General features: G+C 37.4%; 1 protein-coding gene across 4 annotated transcripts in view; it reads right to left on the bottom strand.

Moving 5' to 3' along the window:
- The window catches only part of LOC132397135 (activating molecule in BECN1-regulated autophagy protein 1-like), a 412487-nt gene that overhangs the window by 155326 nt on the left and 236510 nt on the right, over positions 1-20651 (bottom strand). For all 4 annotated transcript variants that reach the window (XM_059975484.1, XM_059975485.1, XM_059975486.1 and 1 more), the window contains one exon: positions 5296-5406. In XM_059975484.1, coding sequence (XP_059831467.1) covers positions 5296-5406 — 111 coding nt within the window. The remainder of the gene's footprint in view (positions 1-5295; positions 5407-20651) is intronic.

Consider the following 20651-nt stretch of genomic DNA (forward strand, 5'->3'; position numbering starts at 1 on the left):
GTTGCCGTCTGTTCTGAAATTGTTAGGTTACGTTCAAGAAAACAATGAAATAGTGTGCTGCTGTCTGATAGTGCTTTCGGATTTCTCCCGAAATGCCCGAGCAGCGTTTTTAAAAAATACCCACCCTAGAAAGCATTTCTGAAAAGCTCTGGTTTTGGGGGACGAAAACACCGTTTTAGTGTGGACGGAAGGTAAAGACGAAGAGAAAAAGCTTCGGTTATGGATTTATCTCGTGTAGTGTGGACGTAGCCTGAATTCATTTGCCTGGCTCATTCTCAAACTCTGGAATTCCTTCCCTAAATTTCTATTGCATACTATCTTTCTCCCTCCTTTATAATTCAACACGTTCTTCAAATATGTGATATCACCACACAAAAAGATGTATTTTTCAGAAATGCAAAGAACATAAACAAATAAACCCATGTATTAACTTTGGGTCTATAATTTACAAGCATTTTAATAAATGTCCTGCTTGTAATGAAGTTCTAAAATCAATACAAGACAGTTTTCCAGATCAGTATCTTTTAGAACTAGAAAGACAACAAATCGTTATAAGACCATAAGACACATATATTCAGTTATGTCAATTAATCAAAAAGTCATCATAAGCACATATCCTTTAGCAAGGAACACCTTGAAACAAATGACAGAATTTGATTTTTGGTTTGAATCTGAGAAATCGAAATCATAAAATAAATTTTCAAATTGAAGTAACAAAGACAGAGGCAAATGACAAATGAAGTGGCTCAGTAAAATGGGTAACTTCCCAAACAGATTAAATAACATGGCGGTGAACTGGTTAAATCATGAGAATGGTGAAAATAAAGTCTACACTAAGCACCAAGATAATCTAATTCAGATTTTTAAAAAATCATTCGAGCACTGCTGTTCATAAATTATTTACCAATATCCTCCATGGAAAATAATTTATATAAGAATCCGGAGCACAACAGTGTGCCCTCTGAAATGGCTAGGCAAGTCATTAGCTGCTGCTCCACCACCTTCTTGAGGGCAATTAGGGATGGACAATCTGCAGTTGCTTTTGCACTGATGGCCACATCTCCTTAACAAACACAAAACACCACACTTGGCAGAAATAAAAAAAAGCAGGCCATACTCTTAAAATGACAAAGGTTCAATTTCGTATTTTATAAATAAATATATTTATTATGAGAGATGGTATTTAAAAAAAGTGCATAAATGCAACACAACATGGATGCCCAACAAATTGGGAGAGTGCTAAATGAAATACAGAAAATATTATGAAGATAAAAACCTAATAGAAAATCTGCTTATAGTCATTTTAAGGGAAACAGCAAAGTAAAAGAAGTACATGTTGACCCTGCTTTGGGTGATTGGCTAAGCTGAATATATTTAGTTGAATCATTCAAATGATGAATATATTTTGTATACAAACATAGGTTTCAGCAATGAATCCTGTGGTACTCCACCAGTTGCTACCTGCCCCTCAAGACCTGCTTGTTTCTATGGAGATACAAGAGACTGAAGACATTTGGAATTGGGAGCTACAAACAATCTGCTGAAAGAACTCAGCAGGTCAAGCAGCATCAGTAGGAGAAAAAGCGTTGATGTTGTGTGTCAAAACCTTGCATCAAAACTTGAAATGGACAGGTGAGATGGCTAGCTCAAAGAGAAGGGGAGAGGCAAGAAAAGATGCTGAGGCAATTGGTGGACTGAGGAGGGGTGTAAGATAATGGGCAGGTAGTGTCAGATAGGGGAGGTGAGCAGGAGAAGAGTTGGAAGGCATGTGAATGATAGTTGGAGACAGAGGGAAGAAGAAGAAAATGTAACAGATGGACCAAGGTGTGGGGAGGGGAGCGTGAAGATGGGAGACAGTTGCCAGAGGGAGATAAGGAGAAATACAAAATGTTACCAATGCTACATTCAGATAAGTGAAGAAAATGAGAATGGGAATCACTGAAGGAAAAAAAATGGCAAGAAGATGTCTATTGGAATTAGAAAGGAAATGGGGGGGGGGGGGGCACTGATGAGGGAAAAGCTTTGTGGAAAGTGTGTCAACTCCACTCCTGTTCATCTCTCCTACTTGGAACTAGTTGCCTGCCATTTTACACTCATCAGTCCACCAAACACTTCAGAGTCCTTTCTCACGTCTCCACATCTCCTCGCTATGGTGGCCATCTTGCCACTCCACTCTCAGTCGTGATACAAGGTTTCAACCTGAAATGGTGACATGTTCTTTCCTTCTATAGATGCTACTCAACCTGCTGAGTTCCTCCAGCAGATTGTTTGTGCCTTCTTGTTTTTTTTCTGTTCCATGTCTGCCAGTTGTTCAATCAGTTCTTACGCCCAATCCTGTGCTTTAATTGTGTAGCTAATATCTGATGTGGGATTTTATCAGAAGTCTCCTGAAAGCTCAACATCATCCACTCCATTCTTAATATCCTCAAAGAATAACTTGTTATGACTGATTTTCATTCTTTAAATCCAAGTTGTCTTTGTCTGATCTTGTCACTATTTTCCAGGTGCTCTGGTATTATATTTTTTAAGAGCGGATATGAGCATTTTCCCCCACAGTTAATGTCAGATTAATTGGTTTATAATTCCCAGTTTTCTTTCTATCTCCTTTATTTTTGAAACTGTGGGGAAAATCAACAATGAAATTGGAATTGTATTGTATATACAAAGCTGGTCGTGTATACTGTTCATACAGATCAATTCATTGCACAATGCATTGAGGTAGTACCAGGTAAAACAATAACAGAATGCAGAATAAAGTGTAACAGCTACAGGAAAAGTGCAGCACAGATAAACAATAAAGTGGAAAATCATAATGAGGTAGACTGAAATCAAGACTCAATCTTAACATCAAGGTGATGAGGCAGGTACAAGGCAGGAAATTGTTTAACTGAAAAAAAATGATGGTGGTGATGGCAACTTCAGCATACTTCTTTCTATCAATATTAGCTTTTAACAAAATCTATAAAAACAAGTAGCATCACTTATAATCAATGGACTGAATAGCCTAATTCTTCTCCAATGTCTTATGGCCTTACAGCTATCAACCATTCCTTGCTGGTTCAAAGTCATCTCCTCCAATATAAATTGTGTAGTCTTTATAATTTACATAGTTCCAAATAGTGATTTTGAGAAAAGAGTTGGGAATTTCTTCTTTTGTTTGGGACACTATGTCACTTGATTGCAACAGAAGGCTGTCGTCAAACAGTTTCTAACTAGCGTCAATCACATGCAGTTATGTGGTCACTACACCGTGATTAGAACAAACAGTTTTTAAATAGTGTCAGTTGCTTGTGTTTGTGTTCAAAAAGCAACAAGTTTAGTTATTGATAGTTGGCAAGAAATAAGCAGTAAGATTATTCTGAAGTGTTTTGCTCACTGTGATTTCAAGCATTCAGGCTTGGAGATGCCAGAAACAGACGGAAATGAAAATTAAACAATTTGACTATTTCAACAAGTTAGAAACTACAATGAATTTGAAGGTATCGATAACCATCTTGAGTGTTACAATGAAAATGATTTGGAGTATGCAATCATCAAAAAGACCGTATGAAGGCAGTCTACTATCTGCAGTACATATCTGAGCTGATTTTGTTCATTTACAGTCAAAGAAATACGGCAGAGTACACTGGATGAATTCCCCCATCAAGAACTATGAGGAACTAACACACAATTTTATAGTACTGTAGTAGTATTAGTAATATTCTAAACTTGTTCTGTATTTCATATAAATACCCAATTTGCTACTCAGCTAAACAGTTGCTTGTCTTTTTTATACACTTTAAACTATTTCCATGAAACTTCAGTTAATTGGGGTAGCCACTTAATTGGGCCAAAATAAACTGGTCCAGATGTGTCCCAATTAACAGGAATCCACCGTTTCTGGAAAAACAAGTGGCTTTTGTATTGTCTTTCTGGTGATAATTACAGTTCAGTGTGGTGTAAGAACGTCTTCTGGAAGCTGCTTCCAATCCTGATTCAGATCTCTATTGTCTCAATACTTGTATGTTAAATGAAGAAAGTATGGATGGTTTATAAGCAATCTGACAGGCCATAAATTGAGGCTTCAATACCAATTAATTTTCCAAAAAAAATCTTTAAATGGGTTATACTTGCTGAAATGTCACTAAACTTCAAATAAAAATAAAACAACATTCTGTTCAACATATATGCTCTCATCACATTCCCCCAACAATCACCAAGGTTGGATTGAAACCCATTATTTTAACAGTCTAACACTGGCCTCAAGGATGACCTCTATGGCTTTACCTGAACTCTTAAGTTACAATTTTTATGGTAAAAAGATCAAAGGATATCAAAAGATACGATCTCAGCCTGAGCACACACCCCTCAGCATCAGCGGTTCCACAGTGGAGGGAGTGGAAAACATCAAGTTCCTTGGGGTGCAGATCTTGGACAATCTCACCTGGTCCAGGAACTCCACTGGGATTGTGAAATGAGCCCAGCAGAGACTGCACTTTCTGAGGAAGGTTAAACAAGCATCACTCCCCACTAACATCTTAACTACATTCTACAGAGGAGCGGTTGAGTGTGCTGCCCTTTTGCATCACAACCTGGTACTCCAGCTGCAGTGCTGCCGACAAAAAAGCCTTGCAGAGGGTGGTTAGGGGAGCAGAGAAGGTTATTGGGGTCTCCTGACCTACTGTCCAAGACCTCTTTCAGAGTTGATGCCTCCAGAAGACACGGTACATCATTAAAGACCCTTCACACCCTCTCCATGAACTGTTTGTTCTTCTGCCATCAGGTAAACGTTACAGGAGCATCAAAACTAAAACCACAAGGCTACTAAACAGCTTCCTCCCATAGGCAGTCAGGCTGCTAAATAGCTGTTCTACCTGACTCTGCTTTGGACACTTTTAACTTGCACTAAACACTTATAACTTGTTTTTAACTGACATGTGGCTGTTGTGTTTTTACTATTTATTGTTATGCTTATTATTTAGTGTTGCGTTTGTTATGATATGATTGCACCGCCCCGGGAAACGCTGTTTCATTCTGCCCTGCAAAGCTGATGTATGGTTAGAATGACAATAAAGTTTTTGAATCTTTTTTTGAATCTTCAATACAGTGTCAGGAATCACGACCAGGTTTCAGAACTGTAAGGACCATCCCAAAAGATCACAAGAAAAATCTAATGTCTGAGGGAAAAAAACCCTGTACACTGTTCCTGCACATGCTGTGTATCATTCAACTGACTCATTCAAGAAACTTCAAAAGAGCACTCTCAATGCAAAGACCCACTCACTTGTGTCCTGACAAACTTGCCAAAGCACTTACCATTACTGATTTCTGGAAGGTCAAATTTGGTGAAGTCCCACCACTGGAGGCGATAAGTGATGTTGGCAATATTACTGGCCACTGCAGATTGCCCATCGCCTATCACAGCACCTGAAATTAAAGAATAAGAGTAACAATTGATTAAGAAAAGCCCTACAATTACACCATAGGTAGTTAAATACAAAAAGTGGGGTGGTGAATATTTCACTCCCAATTCTTCCAAAGTAATTTAGTCCAATTTGTTAACTTTATTACTAAAAATATGGAGTAATAGACATTTGCTAAACTTGCACCCAGCTCCAACCACTGCATGCATTCACATGGACCATCACTTCAAAATATAAATCAATAAAGTTTGTGGCAGGAAAATGCAAACTTGTGCATCTTCCTTGGTAGTCAATCTCCAGATGATAGACCCAGCATAGTAATTATTTTCTTTGCTAATCTCCCTCTTTCTTTCCTGGACCAAGTAATTTGTCACATTTTTTTTCATTCAGAGCACTTTAAAGATGTGCTATAACATTAAAGGAACGATACAAATGCATGGTGTTGACGTAACTCCCTCAATATATGCAAATCAACTCAACTTGAAAGCAGGGTTCCCCAGTGTTTCCCTACTCACTGTATGTCACAGTTCCTCTATGAAGAGTGGTGCCAAGATAACCGAATAAAGATAATGAATGTACCACTAGCTCAGAAATCAGAAATTGGCCCTCTCTCCAGTAATTCAGAGCATAATAAATCCAAAAAACTCTGCAATACTAAGGAAACTGGTGCTAATCTGTTTTGGTTGAGATGGTTATGTTAAAGCTTCTAATACAATGGAATTGATTTCAGATATTTACTGAAGAGCGAGCTAAGGTTCTGAACAACAATAATATATCAATTTATAGCATAAAAGCAGAATTGGTATAAAAAAATTACAACCTACCATTTGAAACGCCACAGTAAATTCAAAGTTCAAAGTAAAGTTAATATCAAAGTACATATATATTACCATACATATCACTCTGATACAGCAATCTTACCCTTAGGTTCTCAAAGTTCAAAGTACAAAGTATGCATACTATAAGCAACTTGGCTTTTCGTCTCCTTACAGACAGACCACAAAACAAAGAGAACCCACTGGAACTCATTAAAGAAAAGACCATCAAACACCCAATGTGTGGAAGATAAAACAAGTCATACAAACAATAAAAGTAAGCAAATAACATTCAAAATTGAAGTTCACGAAAGTGAGTCGACAGCCATGAAGTGCTTTGGAGAGACTTGTTCTCCAGTGATTGTACATTTGCTAACAAGATGCTGGGTAGACGAACATCCAGTCCTTGACATTACAATCTGGCTTGGAGTCCTACCCCTCTTCTGGGCATGGTGATGTACCTTCATCCTGTAAAGGTGCTGTACCTGGAAGTTTGAGCAGCAAGCTCGCTGAGCCCTTCAGAAGATCATGAAATCACTAGTTCATTAAGACAATTCAGAAATACTGTATGTTGCTTAAAGAGAATTTCCAGGCTGCAGATTGAAGTGAAAGTAATTCAGAAGAGGTTTATTTAAATGCTTTTGCTTCGGCAATGAAATCTAAACTACTATCGTACTACACAAAGCAAAATGTGTCTTTGGATGAAAATTTACTTGTTGCATCTGTTATTGTTCCATGAAAAACAGACATTTTTACTGCTTTAATAATCATGTGCACGAATTGCAAGATCAGTAACTCCAAATAATTTCCTAAATTGACATGGTAATGGAATGCCTTGCCAAATTAAACCATTTGTAACTGCAAGCATTGTAAACAGAAGAGTTAAATATTTCATATACAGTCCTGATAATTATACATTTTCATTTTGAATTACTCAAAAATTATAGCGTACACAGATGCATTCAAAGGTCTTTAATTGCAAAATGCAAGAATGAGAAAATACCACAAGAGAATGTATTCTGCTATCATTATTCATTTGAAGTATATGGGTAACATGGGCCCTGCCAACATACAATCACAATCTTTAATTGCCTTCAAGTTAAGGAGATGGTCCCACAGTGCAATTAAATGGAGATGTCTCTGCTTTTAAACTATTAATGATGCTAAATATCCAAATCACGATGATATCCCTGTGCATTTCCCCTACCCTTAACTAACATCATTGCTGATAATTTATCTCTGCATCAAGTTCCTGCAATAACTTTGATTGCCTTAATATCTTAAAAACCTACCCAGGTTCAATCCTGACCTCTGGTGCTGTGTGGAGTTCGACTTCCTGTGGCAGTGAGGATTTCTTTCAGGTGTTCCAGTTCCCTCTCACATGCCAAAAATATGTAATCTGGTATGTTAATTAGCCACTAAGTTACACCTAGAGTACAGGCGAGTGGTTAAATCTGTGCAAAATTGATGATAGGGACAACCTTCATAATCCTCAAGTAGCAAATTCTAAAAATTCAGTACCATCAAAGCAAAGAAATTTCTCTCAAGTCTTTGATGACCAATATCTTAACTTGAAGACACAAGAGAAAATGGTTGCAGGAACCTGGTGGAACAAACAAAATGCTGGAGGAACTAAGCATCATTGGTGAAGTGAAATGGACAGTCGTTGTTTAGAATCAAGACTCCTCTTCTGGTCTGCAGCTCAACAGAGAAGCTTAGGTAGAAAATCTGCAGGGGTAACTCAGTAGGTCTGAGGAGCATCTACAGGCGGGACAAGAATTGCCAATGTTTTGCATTGAGACCTTGTATCTTGATTTGCAAATGTGACCATTGATAGCTAGATACAGTCATGAGGAGAAACATTAACCCCACTAAGCCACAGAGGAATTCCTTGTTCTTCTAAATTCAAATATAAACCTAACTGAAAATTAAAATAAAAACCTATGATGCTGTAAATATGAAACAATAATAGAAAAATGCTGGGAATACATAGCAGATCAGGAGGAACAATTCACATTTCAAATAAGTGACTCTTCATCAGAACAGGAAATGTGAGAAAACAAGTCTGCTAAAGGCAGCACAGGGGAAGAGGGCTGAGAAAACAAAGTGTATTCCCAGGAACCAATCTGGTGAACCTCACTGTACTCCTTTCATTGCAATGAGGTCAGATGCACAATATTCCTAACGCAGCATCACCAGACTCTCTTTCATTCCAGTACGCCAGCTTTATATCTTTCAATAAAGAACATATCATTTGGCTTCATAATTGCATGCTATATCAGCATATTAACTTTGTGTATGTGACTCGTGTAGAGGGTACACTGCCCCTCCAAACAACATCTTTCTACCTCTCACCATTTCCCAAATACTCTTCTTTTTTCCCTCATTGTGAAGGACCTATTATTTTTCCACATGTAATCCTATTTTCTATTTGCTGGCCTGTCTATACTGTATGTTGTCCTAAAGTACATCTGCATCCTCACTACACACACTATCATCCAGCTCTGAGTCAACAGCAACCTTGGATAAATCACATTTGATTAACTCAGTTAAATTGTGGACATGTAGGAGTCCAGCACTGGTTCCTGCAATCACATAAGGCACAATCCTCCACACCTGACTTAAGGTTTTACATCTACTTTGTTTTCACTCAATTAAACAACCCTGAAACCATACAAGTATATGCTATGTGCTCTAACTTTATTCTATAATTCCCAGTTTTCTCCCTCCTTCCTTTGTACATAGTGGGGTTATGTTAATGGAACCATTCAAGAAGTGCTATAATTTTGAACAATGACAACCAGCAGGTCCAATATCTTTATCATCTCTTTCAAAATTTTTGAACACAAGTTATCTGGTCTGGGGAACTTTAGTCTAACTTGTGCAATACTACTTTATTTATTTGTGATGATGGACGCAAAATATTTGTTTCTTTTGTCTGCTATTTGATGTATAATTCTTCATGTCGCAATTTGTGCAGATAGCACCCATATTAACTTCTGAATTTTTATATATTCAAAGAAGGGGTTTATGCTTATAGTGGTGGAGAGGGTGTCAATCAAACAATTGCTGGATTACTCAAAATCAGGCTATGAGCTCCTTAACCATCATTAGAACTGTACTTGAAAAGGCCAGGGGAGATATCCTTGTTCTGGATAAAGTTTACACCTGATGCTTAAAATAGTAGGGGATTGGCCATTTAAAATAAATGAGGAAACTTTTTCCTCCAGGAAGACAAGCCTTTGGAACTTCCTTCCTCAAAAAAATGATGGAAGAAGAGACAATGGATAGTTTGATGGATTCTTTATTTGCAAGGGGTTGAAAAGTTTACCAGAAATGCAGAGTTGGGATTTCAATCATATTAATTAGCAGCACAGGCTGAAGCAGCTGAATGCCTCCTGCTCTTAATTTCTATGTTTAGCTGCATTCTTACATCAGTTCAAGGTCACAAAATCTACATGCTTTTTTAAATTTTTATTCTCATGCACGGTGGGAGCACTGCACATTATTGGGGATCAAGAAATAGTTGGGAGGTTTGGTTCAAACCATCTCAAACAGTCTCAAGGATGACCTCTATGGCTTTACCTGAACTCTTAAGTTACAATTTTTATGGTAAAAAGATCAAAGGATATCCTTTCAATACAGTGTCAGAAATCACGACCAGTTTTCAGAACTATAAGGACCATCCCAAAAGATCTCAAGAAAAAAATTTAACTTGAATTCTTTCAGGTTATTTGAAGAGAATGATTCAATTTGATAACAATTTGCAATAGTATAGTAGAATTCAGTCAACAATCAAAATCATCTTTTTATCTAACTTCTTCCCACAATTCTTGCCAGGATCTTTCTCCCCCCAAAAGGTTGCTCTTGAAGCAGATTGCTGATATATGCACTTCGATGGTTTTCACTTCTAACAGTATACACCTCCAAAGCAATTTCTCTGGATCATAAGGATGCTGCATTTCACTCAGCAAATAATTTATACTGTAATTTCCTCTAACCAATAATTCCTTTTCAGCTGGGACAACTATATGGTTGAAGTGGTCTATAAACCTTAGAGTTCTAACATCCATTTGCTTAAAGAGTCAGAGCAGTACAGATTTGTTTTCCTTCTTCCAATACAAACGTCTTTACTGACAATTATTAGCAATGAAATGGTGAGTTGGAGATAAACTGTTGACTGCTGCTATAGCAACAAAGAAAGAAAAAGGATAGCTTGATTCTACAGCAACATCACAACTTTCTAGTGATTATTATAATGTCAACAACAATGTGGGAAATGACAGGGCTAACTCAAAAGGAGAGAACTGATCTCCATTCACATCAAGACAATGTCTTCAACCAAACTTTGGTCAGCTTTTCTCAATCTCTCACAATGATCATTCACACAAAAGATTTTGTTGAAAGATTTAGTCATAACTGTTAGGAGATACATGTCTTCATCTTTTCCATAGAAATTATATTCTGAGCTTACTCTTTATGCAAAAGTAGAATTATGGAAGGATTTAGTAGATTTTTATAAACATATTTATAAAATGAATTTGTACTTTTCAGTGCCTTCACCAACTACTGCACAAAGAAAATAAAATGCAATAACTAACTTAACAGAATATATACCCACAAACAGCAGCAAATAATCAAATAAACAGATTGAAGGATAAAGATTGGGCATGACACAAGTGAATTCCATCCCTTATTCTCATCTCTCCATCATGCCCAGAACTTACAGCAATGTCTTAACACTAATAGGCTGCTCTGTGTGTTGACAGAGGCCACATTTGGATAAAAGAGCGACTGTCCAGCAATGCAATGAGTGGATGCAATTGTCACTAAATGAGTTGGAGTGCCAGTGAAGAGGAAAAGGTAAATGGAAGAGGAAATAACAAGTTCAATGGGATCTTGAATATTCAAGTGGAAAAGCCGAGGGGAACATGGTTAATGCTGTAACGAAGATGGCTGCTTCAAAGATAAATTCTCATATTAATTCATTGAATTGTCTGCTTGGGTGATATTCCCAAATTTTTATGGACCAAGCCATAAAATTCATGCATTAAAGTTAGGAAGGAGTTGAAAATCATATTATTAAACTACTAAAATCTTGACATCTGTATATTACTGATAAGAGTTAATATTTTTAAAGGAAAATAATAAAATGCTATTTAAAGCTCTGGATAATGCAAACCACTCTTCCTTTTCAGGAGTCTGTGACAATATTTGACATGCAAAAAAAGAGCAAAGAATTTGTTGGAAAAGCAATCATTAATGCCTGGAAGATCAAAGCAGAAAATCAGCTTAATAAATAAAAATACAGCACCATTTTTTGCTTTATTTAATCACAAAGTAAATTATTTCAGTAAGTCTGTAAGTGAAGCGAAAATTACTAGTGCATTAAAATAGTTGAAATCATGGGATAAAATACAGATCATTTTTTGATCTCTACCAAGCAATGGTTATAATTTCTGTCTATGTTTAAGGGGTAAAGAGCTATGGAATCAAATCTCAACTATTATCTTGTGCAAACAGCTTGAGTACATTTTAGGGAAGGAAACAAATATTTGCCACATTCAAAATTTACACAATATTTAATGGCACAAGGTATTTCAAGTAGTTCTGTATGTTTGCATGTTTCAGTTGGTTTAAACTGCCAGTTAACCGAAATCATATAATTCTGCACATATTATTGGTATGATAGCTCACAAATAAAAAATAATTGGAATTAGGCATTATAATGATAGGGAGGAGAATAGCTTCATTCAAAAATATAGTACTCCGAGTTAAAAGAGTTTAAACTGTATACTGAATATGCAGTAGAACAAGAGATTAGCATAAGTCCCTGGAGGTCCAAACAATTAGCCAGAAATTTGGATTTTATTATAATACAAGGAAAAAATCAAATATGATGAGCATATCTTTTTGAAAAAACTTGATCTGACTTGCACAGCAACATCTATGTACAAGGTTTTTCTTCAATAAGGAGGTAATGTAATTTATTATGTCTCTGACAATATTTATATTATTGGGTTTCTTCTTGTGTCTGAAACTGCTGGTTTATTTTATTGTAACAATATAATCTATGACCATTTTGTAAACAGAGATGGCCAGTAGACAAAAATAACATTTTAATTCACCTTGAAACTAAAGGATAACTAAAATCAAAGGTCCTCATGCAAATCAGACATGATTCCACCCAGTGCAGCTAAGGAAGGAACAGGAAGAGATTTTGTAGGGTGACTTTTTCATATTCATTTCACGTCAATATTTTTTTACATAGTTCAAAGTAAAATTATTATCAAAGTACATAAATGTTACCATATACAACCCTGAAATTAATTTTTTGTAGGCATACTTAATAAATTTATAATAGAATAATAACCATAATAGAATCAATGGAAGACCACATCAACTTGGCTGTTCAACCAGTATGCAAAGGACAACAAACTTCAAATACAAAAAAAGAAATAATAATACTAATTATAAATAAATAAGCAATAAATATTGAGAAAGTGAGATGAAGAGTCCTTATAAGTGAGCCCATAGGTTGTGGGAACATTTCAGTAATGGGACAAGTGAAGCTGAGTGAAGTAATCCTACTTTGTTCATGAGCCTGATGGTGTGAGTCCTGAGGGTCCTTTACCTTCTTCCTGGTGGCAGCAGCGAGTAGAGAGCTTGACCTGGACTGTGAGGATCCCGGATGATGGATGCTGCTTTCCTGAAAAATCACTCTGTATAGATGTTCTCAGTGGGGGGGAGGGCTTTACCTGTGATGGATTGGGCTGTGTCCATTTCCTTTTGTTGGATTTTCAGTTCAAGGGGATAGGTGTTTCCATACCAGGCACTGATGCAGATAGTCCATATACTTTCCACCATACATCTACAGAGGCTAGTCAAAGTTTTAAATATCAGAATCAGGTTTAATATCAGCAGCACATGTTACCTTGTTATGTTGCATCTTCGCAAACTGTTAAGGAAGTAGAGGTGCTGCCATGTTTTCTTCATAATGCACTTACGTGCAGGACCCGGGATAGGTCCTCTGGAATGATAACATCAGAGAATTTGAAGATGATGCCCCTCTTCACCTCTGATCCTCCAATGAGGACTGGCTCATGAACTTCTGGTTTTCTTCTCCTGAAGTCAATAATCAGCTCCTTGATCTTGATGACATTAAGAGATTATTGTTGTGGCACCACTCAGCCAGATTCTCAATCTCCCTGCTATATGCTGATTCATCACCACCTTTGAATCAGCCAACAACAGTGGTGTTGTCAGCAAACTTGAATGTGGCACTGAAGTTGTACTGAGCCTCACAGAGATAAGTGCAAAGTGAGTAGGACTAAGCACACAGCCTTGTGGTGCTCTTGTGCTGATGATATTGTGGATTTGTTGTTGCTAATTCAAACTGACTGGGGTCCGCAATTAATACATCTCCTGCTTTTAACATTTTGGCAATATAGTGACCTGCCATTTTAGTTTTCTATTTGTACCAGAGGAAATAGCTTCTCACATGTGAAACTGGCCAGCAGCTGGTTAATCTCAATATAATGGTCTAAAACTGACCTACAAAATGCCAGTGTGCTGTTTCAGCTTTAAAAAACATAAAATGATTGTCTGTTATAAACATAAAAGTAAAGAAGATCCAACCTCAGGTTAAACAAAGCTAAACGCAAATGTACAAATCCTATGACTTTCCTGCAATGGGTCTAGTTTACAAACTCAGAAATGTAAGATTAACAGTGTCAACATAACACTGCCAGAGACAACAAATTATCAACTGTGTAAAACCTCCTGGTTTCCTTGACTATGTGAATCTACGGAAGACACCCTCCAGCCCTGCCAAAACTTATGAGATTGAGGCGCTCTCCCACCTCAAATCCCAGTTTGTGCGGCTGCTATGTAATTTGCTACCTTGTTACAAATTGGTGCCATGAAGTAAGACAGTACACTGAATACGATTGAAGGAATTATATTTATGAATCTTAACTTAAGGGTTAGTAAAGAATCATCATCATCAGGTGCTATGCCCAGTTTGTGCTTTGACTGCATGGCCCACACACTCCTGTTTCAGGTCAAGTGGATCAATTCATTGGCATTCATTTCCACCTCTCTGGCTGCTGTGTCCATCATCATTTGTCTCTGCCTTCCTCTTGTTTTCTTCCCTTCAATCTTTCCCATAATTACCATACATTCTAACTCCTCTTTCCTAATCACATGTCCGATGAAGTTACATTGCCTTTTCATGATCTCATACATAATTTCTCTTTTGTGCTTGCTCTGTTCATGACATCCTTGTTAGATATTTGTTTCATCCATGATATTCTTCGCATCCTCCTCAAAAACCACATCCCTGCTGCTTCAGGTTGTTTCCTCATGTTACTAGATGATGTCTAACATTCTGAGCCATTTAACATAACTGGATAAATGTAACATTTCAGTACTCTGAGGTGGATTGTCATGCCTAGTTTAGTATTGGTCAGTATACACTTCATTCTCATAAAGCTGTTTTTTGCCATTCCTATTCTTCTTTTGATGTCCATGTCGCACCTGCTATTTGCTGTCACCCAGTTTCCTAAATAGCAAAAGTTCTGTACCCGCTAATTGGATGGCACACATTCTACACCATCCCTCGTCTTCAACAGTAACCCAAACAAGCTGAAAACAAGTTGCTCTCACAGAACTGGCAAAATGAAATATATACAGTATAACAGTAAAAATATGAACCAGGGCATTACAACTGTAAGGACTACTTCTAATGACATGATAATTAGGAAACATACTGAGAGTGTCAAATTCAAATCACTTAATGCTAAAGTGATAAAAATTTGTTGATGGAGTTTAATCTGATAGAATTTTTTTTTAAAAGTACTTCATTTCTCATTATGTTTAAGTCTTGTCATTATTGCAATATGATAATGCATCAATTTGCGAAATGCACTGATTAGCACTAATTTCCCAGAACAAGAAAGTAGTACTGACAAGAAAACATGTTTTTGTGGTAATGCTGATGGAAGGATAACCTAAATCAGGACACCAGGAAGCACTCCCACGCCCTTCAAATATCATTATGGGATATTTTTCAAGTACTGTGCCTTGTAAAAGTATTCACATTCAACCTTTGTTCACGTAAATGAGTATTAAACCAGGGATTCTGATCAACTTAACTAAGTATTTTTATTTATGAATCGCATGCTCTTTTTTTCATAGTAGGCTCAAAACAGGGTAAATTGTTAAGCATGAAAAACTAAAAACTCAGAACTGAAATGTCAGCAGTTCAAAAGTATTCATCCCCCTTTGCTCAGTATTTAGTTGAACCACCTCTGTAGTCTCCATTAGCTTTTCATGTGATGGAGCAAAATTTGTCCATTCCTCCCTGCAAAGATGTTCAAGCTGTGCCAGGTTAATCGGGGAGCGGTGGTGGACAGCAATCTTGAGGTCTTGCCAGAGATGTTCAATTGGATTGAGGTCAGGACTCTGACTGGGCCACTCAAGGACATCAACTTTCTTCACTCGATCTCTCTGTATCTAGCAGCATTCACTTTCCCATCAATCCTGACCAGATTTTCAGTCCCTGATACTGAAAAGCATCCCCATAACATGACACTACCTCCACCATAGTTTACAGCAGAGATGGTGTTACCTGGCTGATACCCAGTATTAGATTTACATTACACCGCTTAGTGTTAAGGCGAACAAGTTCCACTTTCATGTCAATCGACCACATCTTGACGGTATCTTCTAAGTGACACTTTGCAAAGTCCTTATGGGCAAGGATATGCTACTTTTTAAGCCAGGGCTTTTTCCTTACCACTCTTGCATAGCTACTCTTTTTGGGCAAGGACTTATGGACTGTGGAGCCATGAACTCCCATTAATGCCACTGATATGTACAGCTCACTCAGAGTGACTGTTGGCACCATAGAAGCCTTTCTTACAACTACCGTTCTTCGCTGGTGACTAAGTGTAGAGGGGCTGCCTGACCTACACCGTGTGGCTGTGGTTTCGTATTTTTTCCACTTTTTTACAATGGACTGCACAGAGCTTCAATGCTTGCTCAGTGCCTTTGAGATAATCTTGTACCCTTCACCAGATTTGTGTTTCTCTTTTATATTTCCCCTTACTTGGCTTGAATGTTTTTTTGTCTTCGTTTTAGTTTGCTCTGTTGAAAATCTACCATACTGTTAGAACTTACAGTTCAGGTGATCCACAAACTTTCAACATCAACAAATTGGGTGAGTTGGTAATGTAACGTACAGTACTACACTGAGGAAAGTTAGCATAGTAGTTTCAAAGGAAATGAATACTTTTTCAGCTTCACAATTATGGTTTTTAATTGTTAGCAAAGAATTGACAGGTTTTGGAATTTTTCTTTTGATACATGATGCACAATGTTTTGTAGATTAGCTCAAAAACTCAACCTCAGTTTATTTTAAATTCAGAAAATAATAGTAAAATGTTAAAATCATTGTAGGGGCTGAATACATTTCCAAGGCACTGTAGCTGGGAATGCTCATAAGGTCTTAGCTGAACTTCTTGAAGACAAGCTATCAGTACACCAGTGTTTTAGTATCACAGTTGAATCAGTATAAATTTTACCCTCAAGTAACTGTAAGACTGAATCAACAATCTTTTGACCCAGCAACTTGAGTCCCAAATGCAAAAATAAGTATCAGACACAATTTCAAGAAAACCATTTCTTTCTCAACAAGTTCCTTGTATAAAGCAGATCACTGAGAGGTCCATGGATGTTGAATCAAAGCTGTCATACGCAAGCCAATGTCAGCCATGACTGATGTGCCCTATCTGCCCAAAGCAACAAATTTTAAGACACTATTTACATGCCACTGCCCCTCCTCTTGTCAGTAGAAATGGTTCTGCTGGGCTTAGTAGCTAAGCCACATGTGAAGGTCAGGAGCTAGAATGGTTGTCAGGAGCTACTGGGAGAATTTAATAGGTAGTGGGAGCTTATATACATTACCATCCCAGCCCTAACAGCCTTAAAGAGCCAATAGATTACTGAAACAACTATAAAAGTTACTAGTAAGAGTTGATCTGATCAACAATAATAAGTCATCGGTAAGAGTTAACCTAACCTCAGTTCATGCATTTAAATGCAATGCTAGCATTCTCTCTTCACTTGTTACATTTCAAAAGCTGCTGTTTCTTCCCGGACCGTCCTACTTACACGCCAATTCCATGGGTTCTAATGTGACTGTTGAGCCCAAAGTAGGGCTCACAGACTAGGCGGGAGATGCTTGACGGGGGGATGAGTAAGTGGTTTGGGAGGTGGTGCATTCCTGCTGTTAATCCTGGGCTTCTGTATTCCAAGCAAATAGCATAGATTCTCAGTACCAATGCTAAACGTTGCTTCTCCAGTTTGAGCTCTCATGGGATAAGAAAGTCCATGGCTCAGTAAGGATGTTACATCTTTCCAAAGAGGCTTTGAGAACAAGCCTTTTCCTCTATTCTGATAATTTCTTGTGATAAAAGAACTTAGGACAGAGTATCATAAGTGTTAGCATTAATTACAAATCAACTGGAAAATTGCACACAACACGGTGTTTCCACATTTTTGGAGAAGAAAATTGCAAGATTTATTAGGAACCAACTGGAGTGGGACAGTTCCATTCTGTGAAGATACCAGAGAAGCTCATAAAATCTCCTTCAAACAGAAAATTATAGGAGAAAATTAGATGGTGTTCAAAGCCATTAAGTAATTGGGAGAAAACTATTTTCACTGACAGGGATCAGTAACTAGAAGAAAAGAATTTGAACAGATTGGCAAATAGACTAGAGAATCTGCGAGGGCAGTTTAAAAAAAATACAGTGCTGTGCAAAAATCCTAGTCACCCTAGATTTCTTGTATGGTTTAAGATGGTAGGGCTCAACAGAATCCTGATCTCAACATCGTCGAGGATGTCCAGGATTACCTGGAGACAGAAGCAAGCAAGACAGGCAAAGTCTGCATAAGAACTTGGCAGGTTATCCAAAATGCTTTGAACAATCTACCAGGCAATTTTCTTATAAAACTGTGCAAGGCTCTACCTAAAAGAATTGTTCAGTTTTAAAAGCAAAGTGTGGCCGCAGCAAATACTGATTTGATTTAGCTTTTTTACTGTTTACTGCTCTTAATATTAATTTTTTAATAGTTAGAGATTTTTCATTTAATTATTTTTGAAAGCATCTTCACTTGAAAGAATTTATATATATATACACACACACACACGTGCCCAGGACTTTTGCACAGTACTACATAAATGCAAAACAGAGTTGCTGTCCTCTCAAACGTTGAGGTAGCAAAGTGGAAGGAGATTCAATAATAAAATCTGAATGAGAATTAAATACTTGAAGGGAAAACATTCACATATTTACAGGGATGAACAAGGAAATTATTTGATTCAACAATGTTATCAAAGACCAGCACAGGCATAGAGATCCAAAATGATCTCCTCCTATGCCACAGCAAACTGGGATTTATATTTTGCAGTGATTTTATTCTGACCATTACTGTACTTTGCACAGCTGTGTCAGTAGACCTGCATTGGGTACTTCATTATGAATAGAATGAGGAGTATAACTCTGAACTCTAAAATGAATTTAAACTCAGATTTTAAATTCCAGTTGATGAAAGATATACAACACACATAAAATGCTGGTGGAACACAGCAGGCCAGGCAGCATCTATAAGGAGAAGCACTGTCGACGTTTCGGGCCGAGACCCTTCGTCAGGACTCCTGACAAAGGGTCTTGGCCCGAAACGTCGACAGTGCTTCTCCTTATAGATGCTGCCTGGCCTGCTGTGTTCCACCAGCATTTTGTGTGTTGTTTGAATTTCCTGCATCTGCAGATTTCCTCGTGTTTGCTGATAAGAGACATGTTGTGTCTTCCATGGTGGCCTAAAGGACTTTACAACTTTGAAATGCAGTCATTTGGAGTAATGTACTTTACTTAAATATATAGTTGCTCAGCTATCATTGCTGTGTGAAAGATCTCTAACCTAAAGTCCTTTGTATACGTACACAATTTTCTCTGTGTGCTGGATAGCAATAGGCATGACAATACAATAAGCCTCTAGACTGAACTGGCTATAATTTCCCCTTTAACATACTTGAGGATCTAAATAGGAATGAAATTTAAATGGGTAAAATAAAATCCTCTGCGAAGCTGCGATTTGACACTTGTCAGCAAAATGAATAAAGTAAAATAAGTAATAATGATGTGTGTGGGCACAAAGAGTCCAAGGGCATAAAAATGATTTTGTGCAACTGCCTTTATTTCTGAAGTTAATGACATTCTATTCAAATTATTCATAAAGTAATCAACTGTGCCTTTTCTGTTTCTTTGTTTTGTTTGCCATCACAAGAAGATCTTAAATATGAAGACAGATTCGCTCTTCCTTAAACAAAGAGAATTTCAACAAGGCTCTCAAAATAAGCATTCAAACTAATTGTTTCAGTAGTGAATTGAGTTGCCTGCGTGTCAGGGACTGTCCTCCTCCTCATCTCTCGATAGGTGCCCTGGCAAACTTATACACTCAATTGTGTCAACTTCTCCTGGTCACAATGTAGTTCTGGAAGTGTTAACAGGACAAATCTTGTTCACTTAAGGCAAACAACTGATCCCAATCTATCAATCTTTGGTCTGAGTAATATAGAAAGAGTGACAGGTAATTCTTATTTAGATCAACTAGTTAAGTATGGTCTTCCGGTATTAAGGTACGAACTGTAATTATAAACTCAAAACAGACTCTGACATTATGCGTCTAACTGATATAGCCTCACTCAAATTTGAACAAAATAAAAAGGTAGAAACTGTGTTTCCATTAGAAAAAACACTTTCCATTGAATCCATAATTAAAAATACAACTAATTCTTATCACAAATTTTACACATTTGATTTCTTTGCATATAAAAATCAATTGCATCATATGTCCATTCTCACTTGCCCAAACACCTCATTCCCAACATCTATAACTGGAGCTTGATTGTGATATTGCTCACAGTTTTATTCAGTCCACCAAAACTCAAAGCCAACCAAGAGCACCAATTTAACTTCAACAGATTCAGGAAAGGAAACAGAAAACTTGGAACAACTTGCTGTTTTTCATTCCACCTTCATACTGTGTCTTTCATGAAGATCCCACCTGCCATGTTTGTCCCATTCTCATCAGGGAAGAGACTATGCAGCATCCATACCTGGACCACCAAACTAACAGTTACTTCCCCCAAGCCGTCAGGCTGATCAACACCTCCATCTATTAAACCACCTCACCATACCCCCACCATCACAACTTTGTTATTCCTTGTCAGTCACCTTACGTACAGATATTCCTGTACCTAACATTATTTTATGTACGTACAATCAGTCTATGATGTATTCCATTGGGCGTATGCCAAGTCCAGCATTGTGATATTCGCAGTATTCACAAGCACTATGGTGTTGCA

Source organism: Hypanus sabinus, chromosome 7 (genome assembly GCF_030144855.1).
Source record: "Hypanus sabinus isolate sHypSab1 chromosome 7, sHypSab1.hap1, whole genome shotgun sequence".
NCBI classification, from domain to species: Eukaryota; Metazoa; Chordata; class Chondrichthyes; order Myliobatiformes; family Dasyatidae; genus Hypanus; species Hypanus sabinus.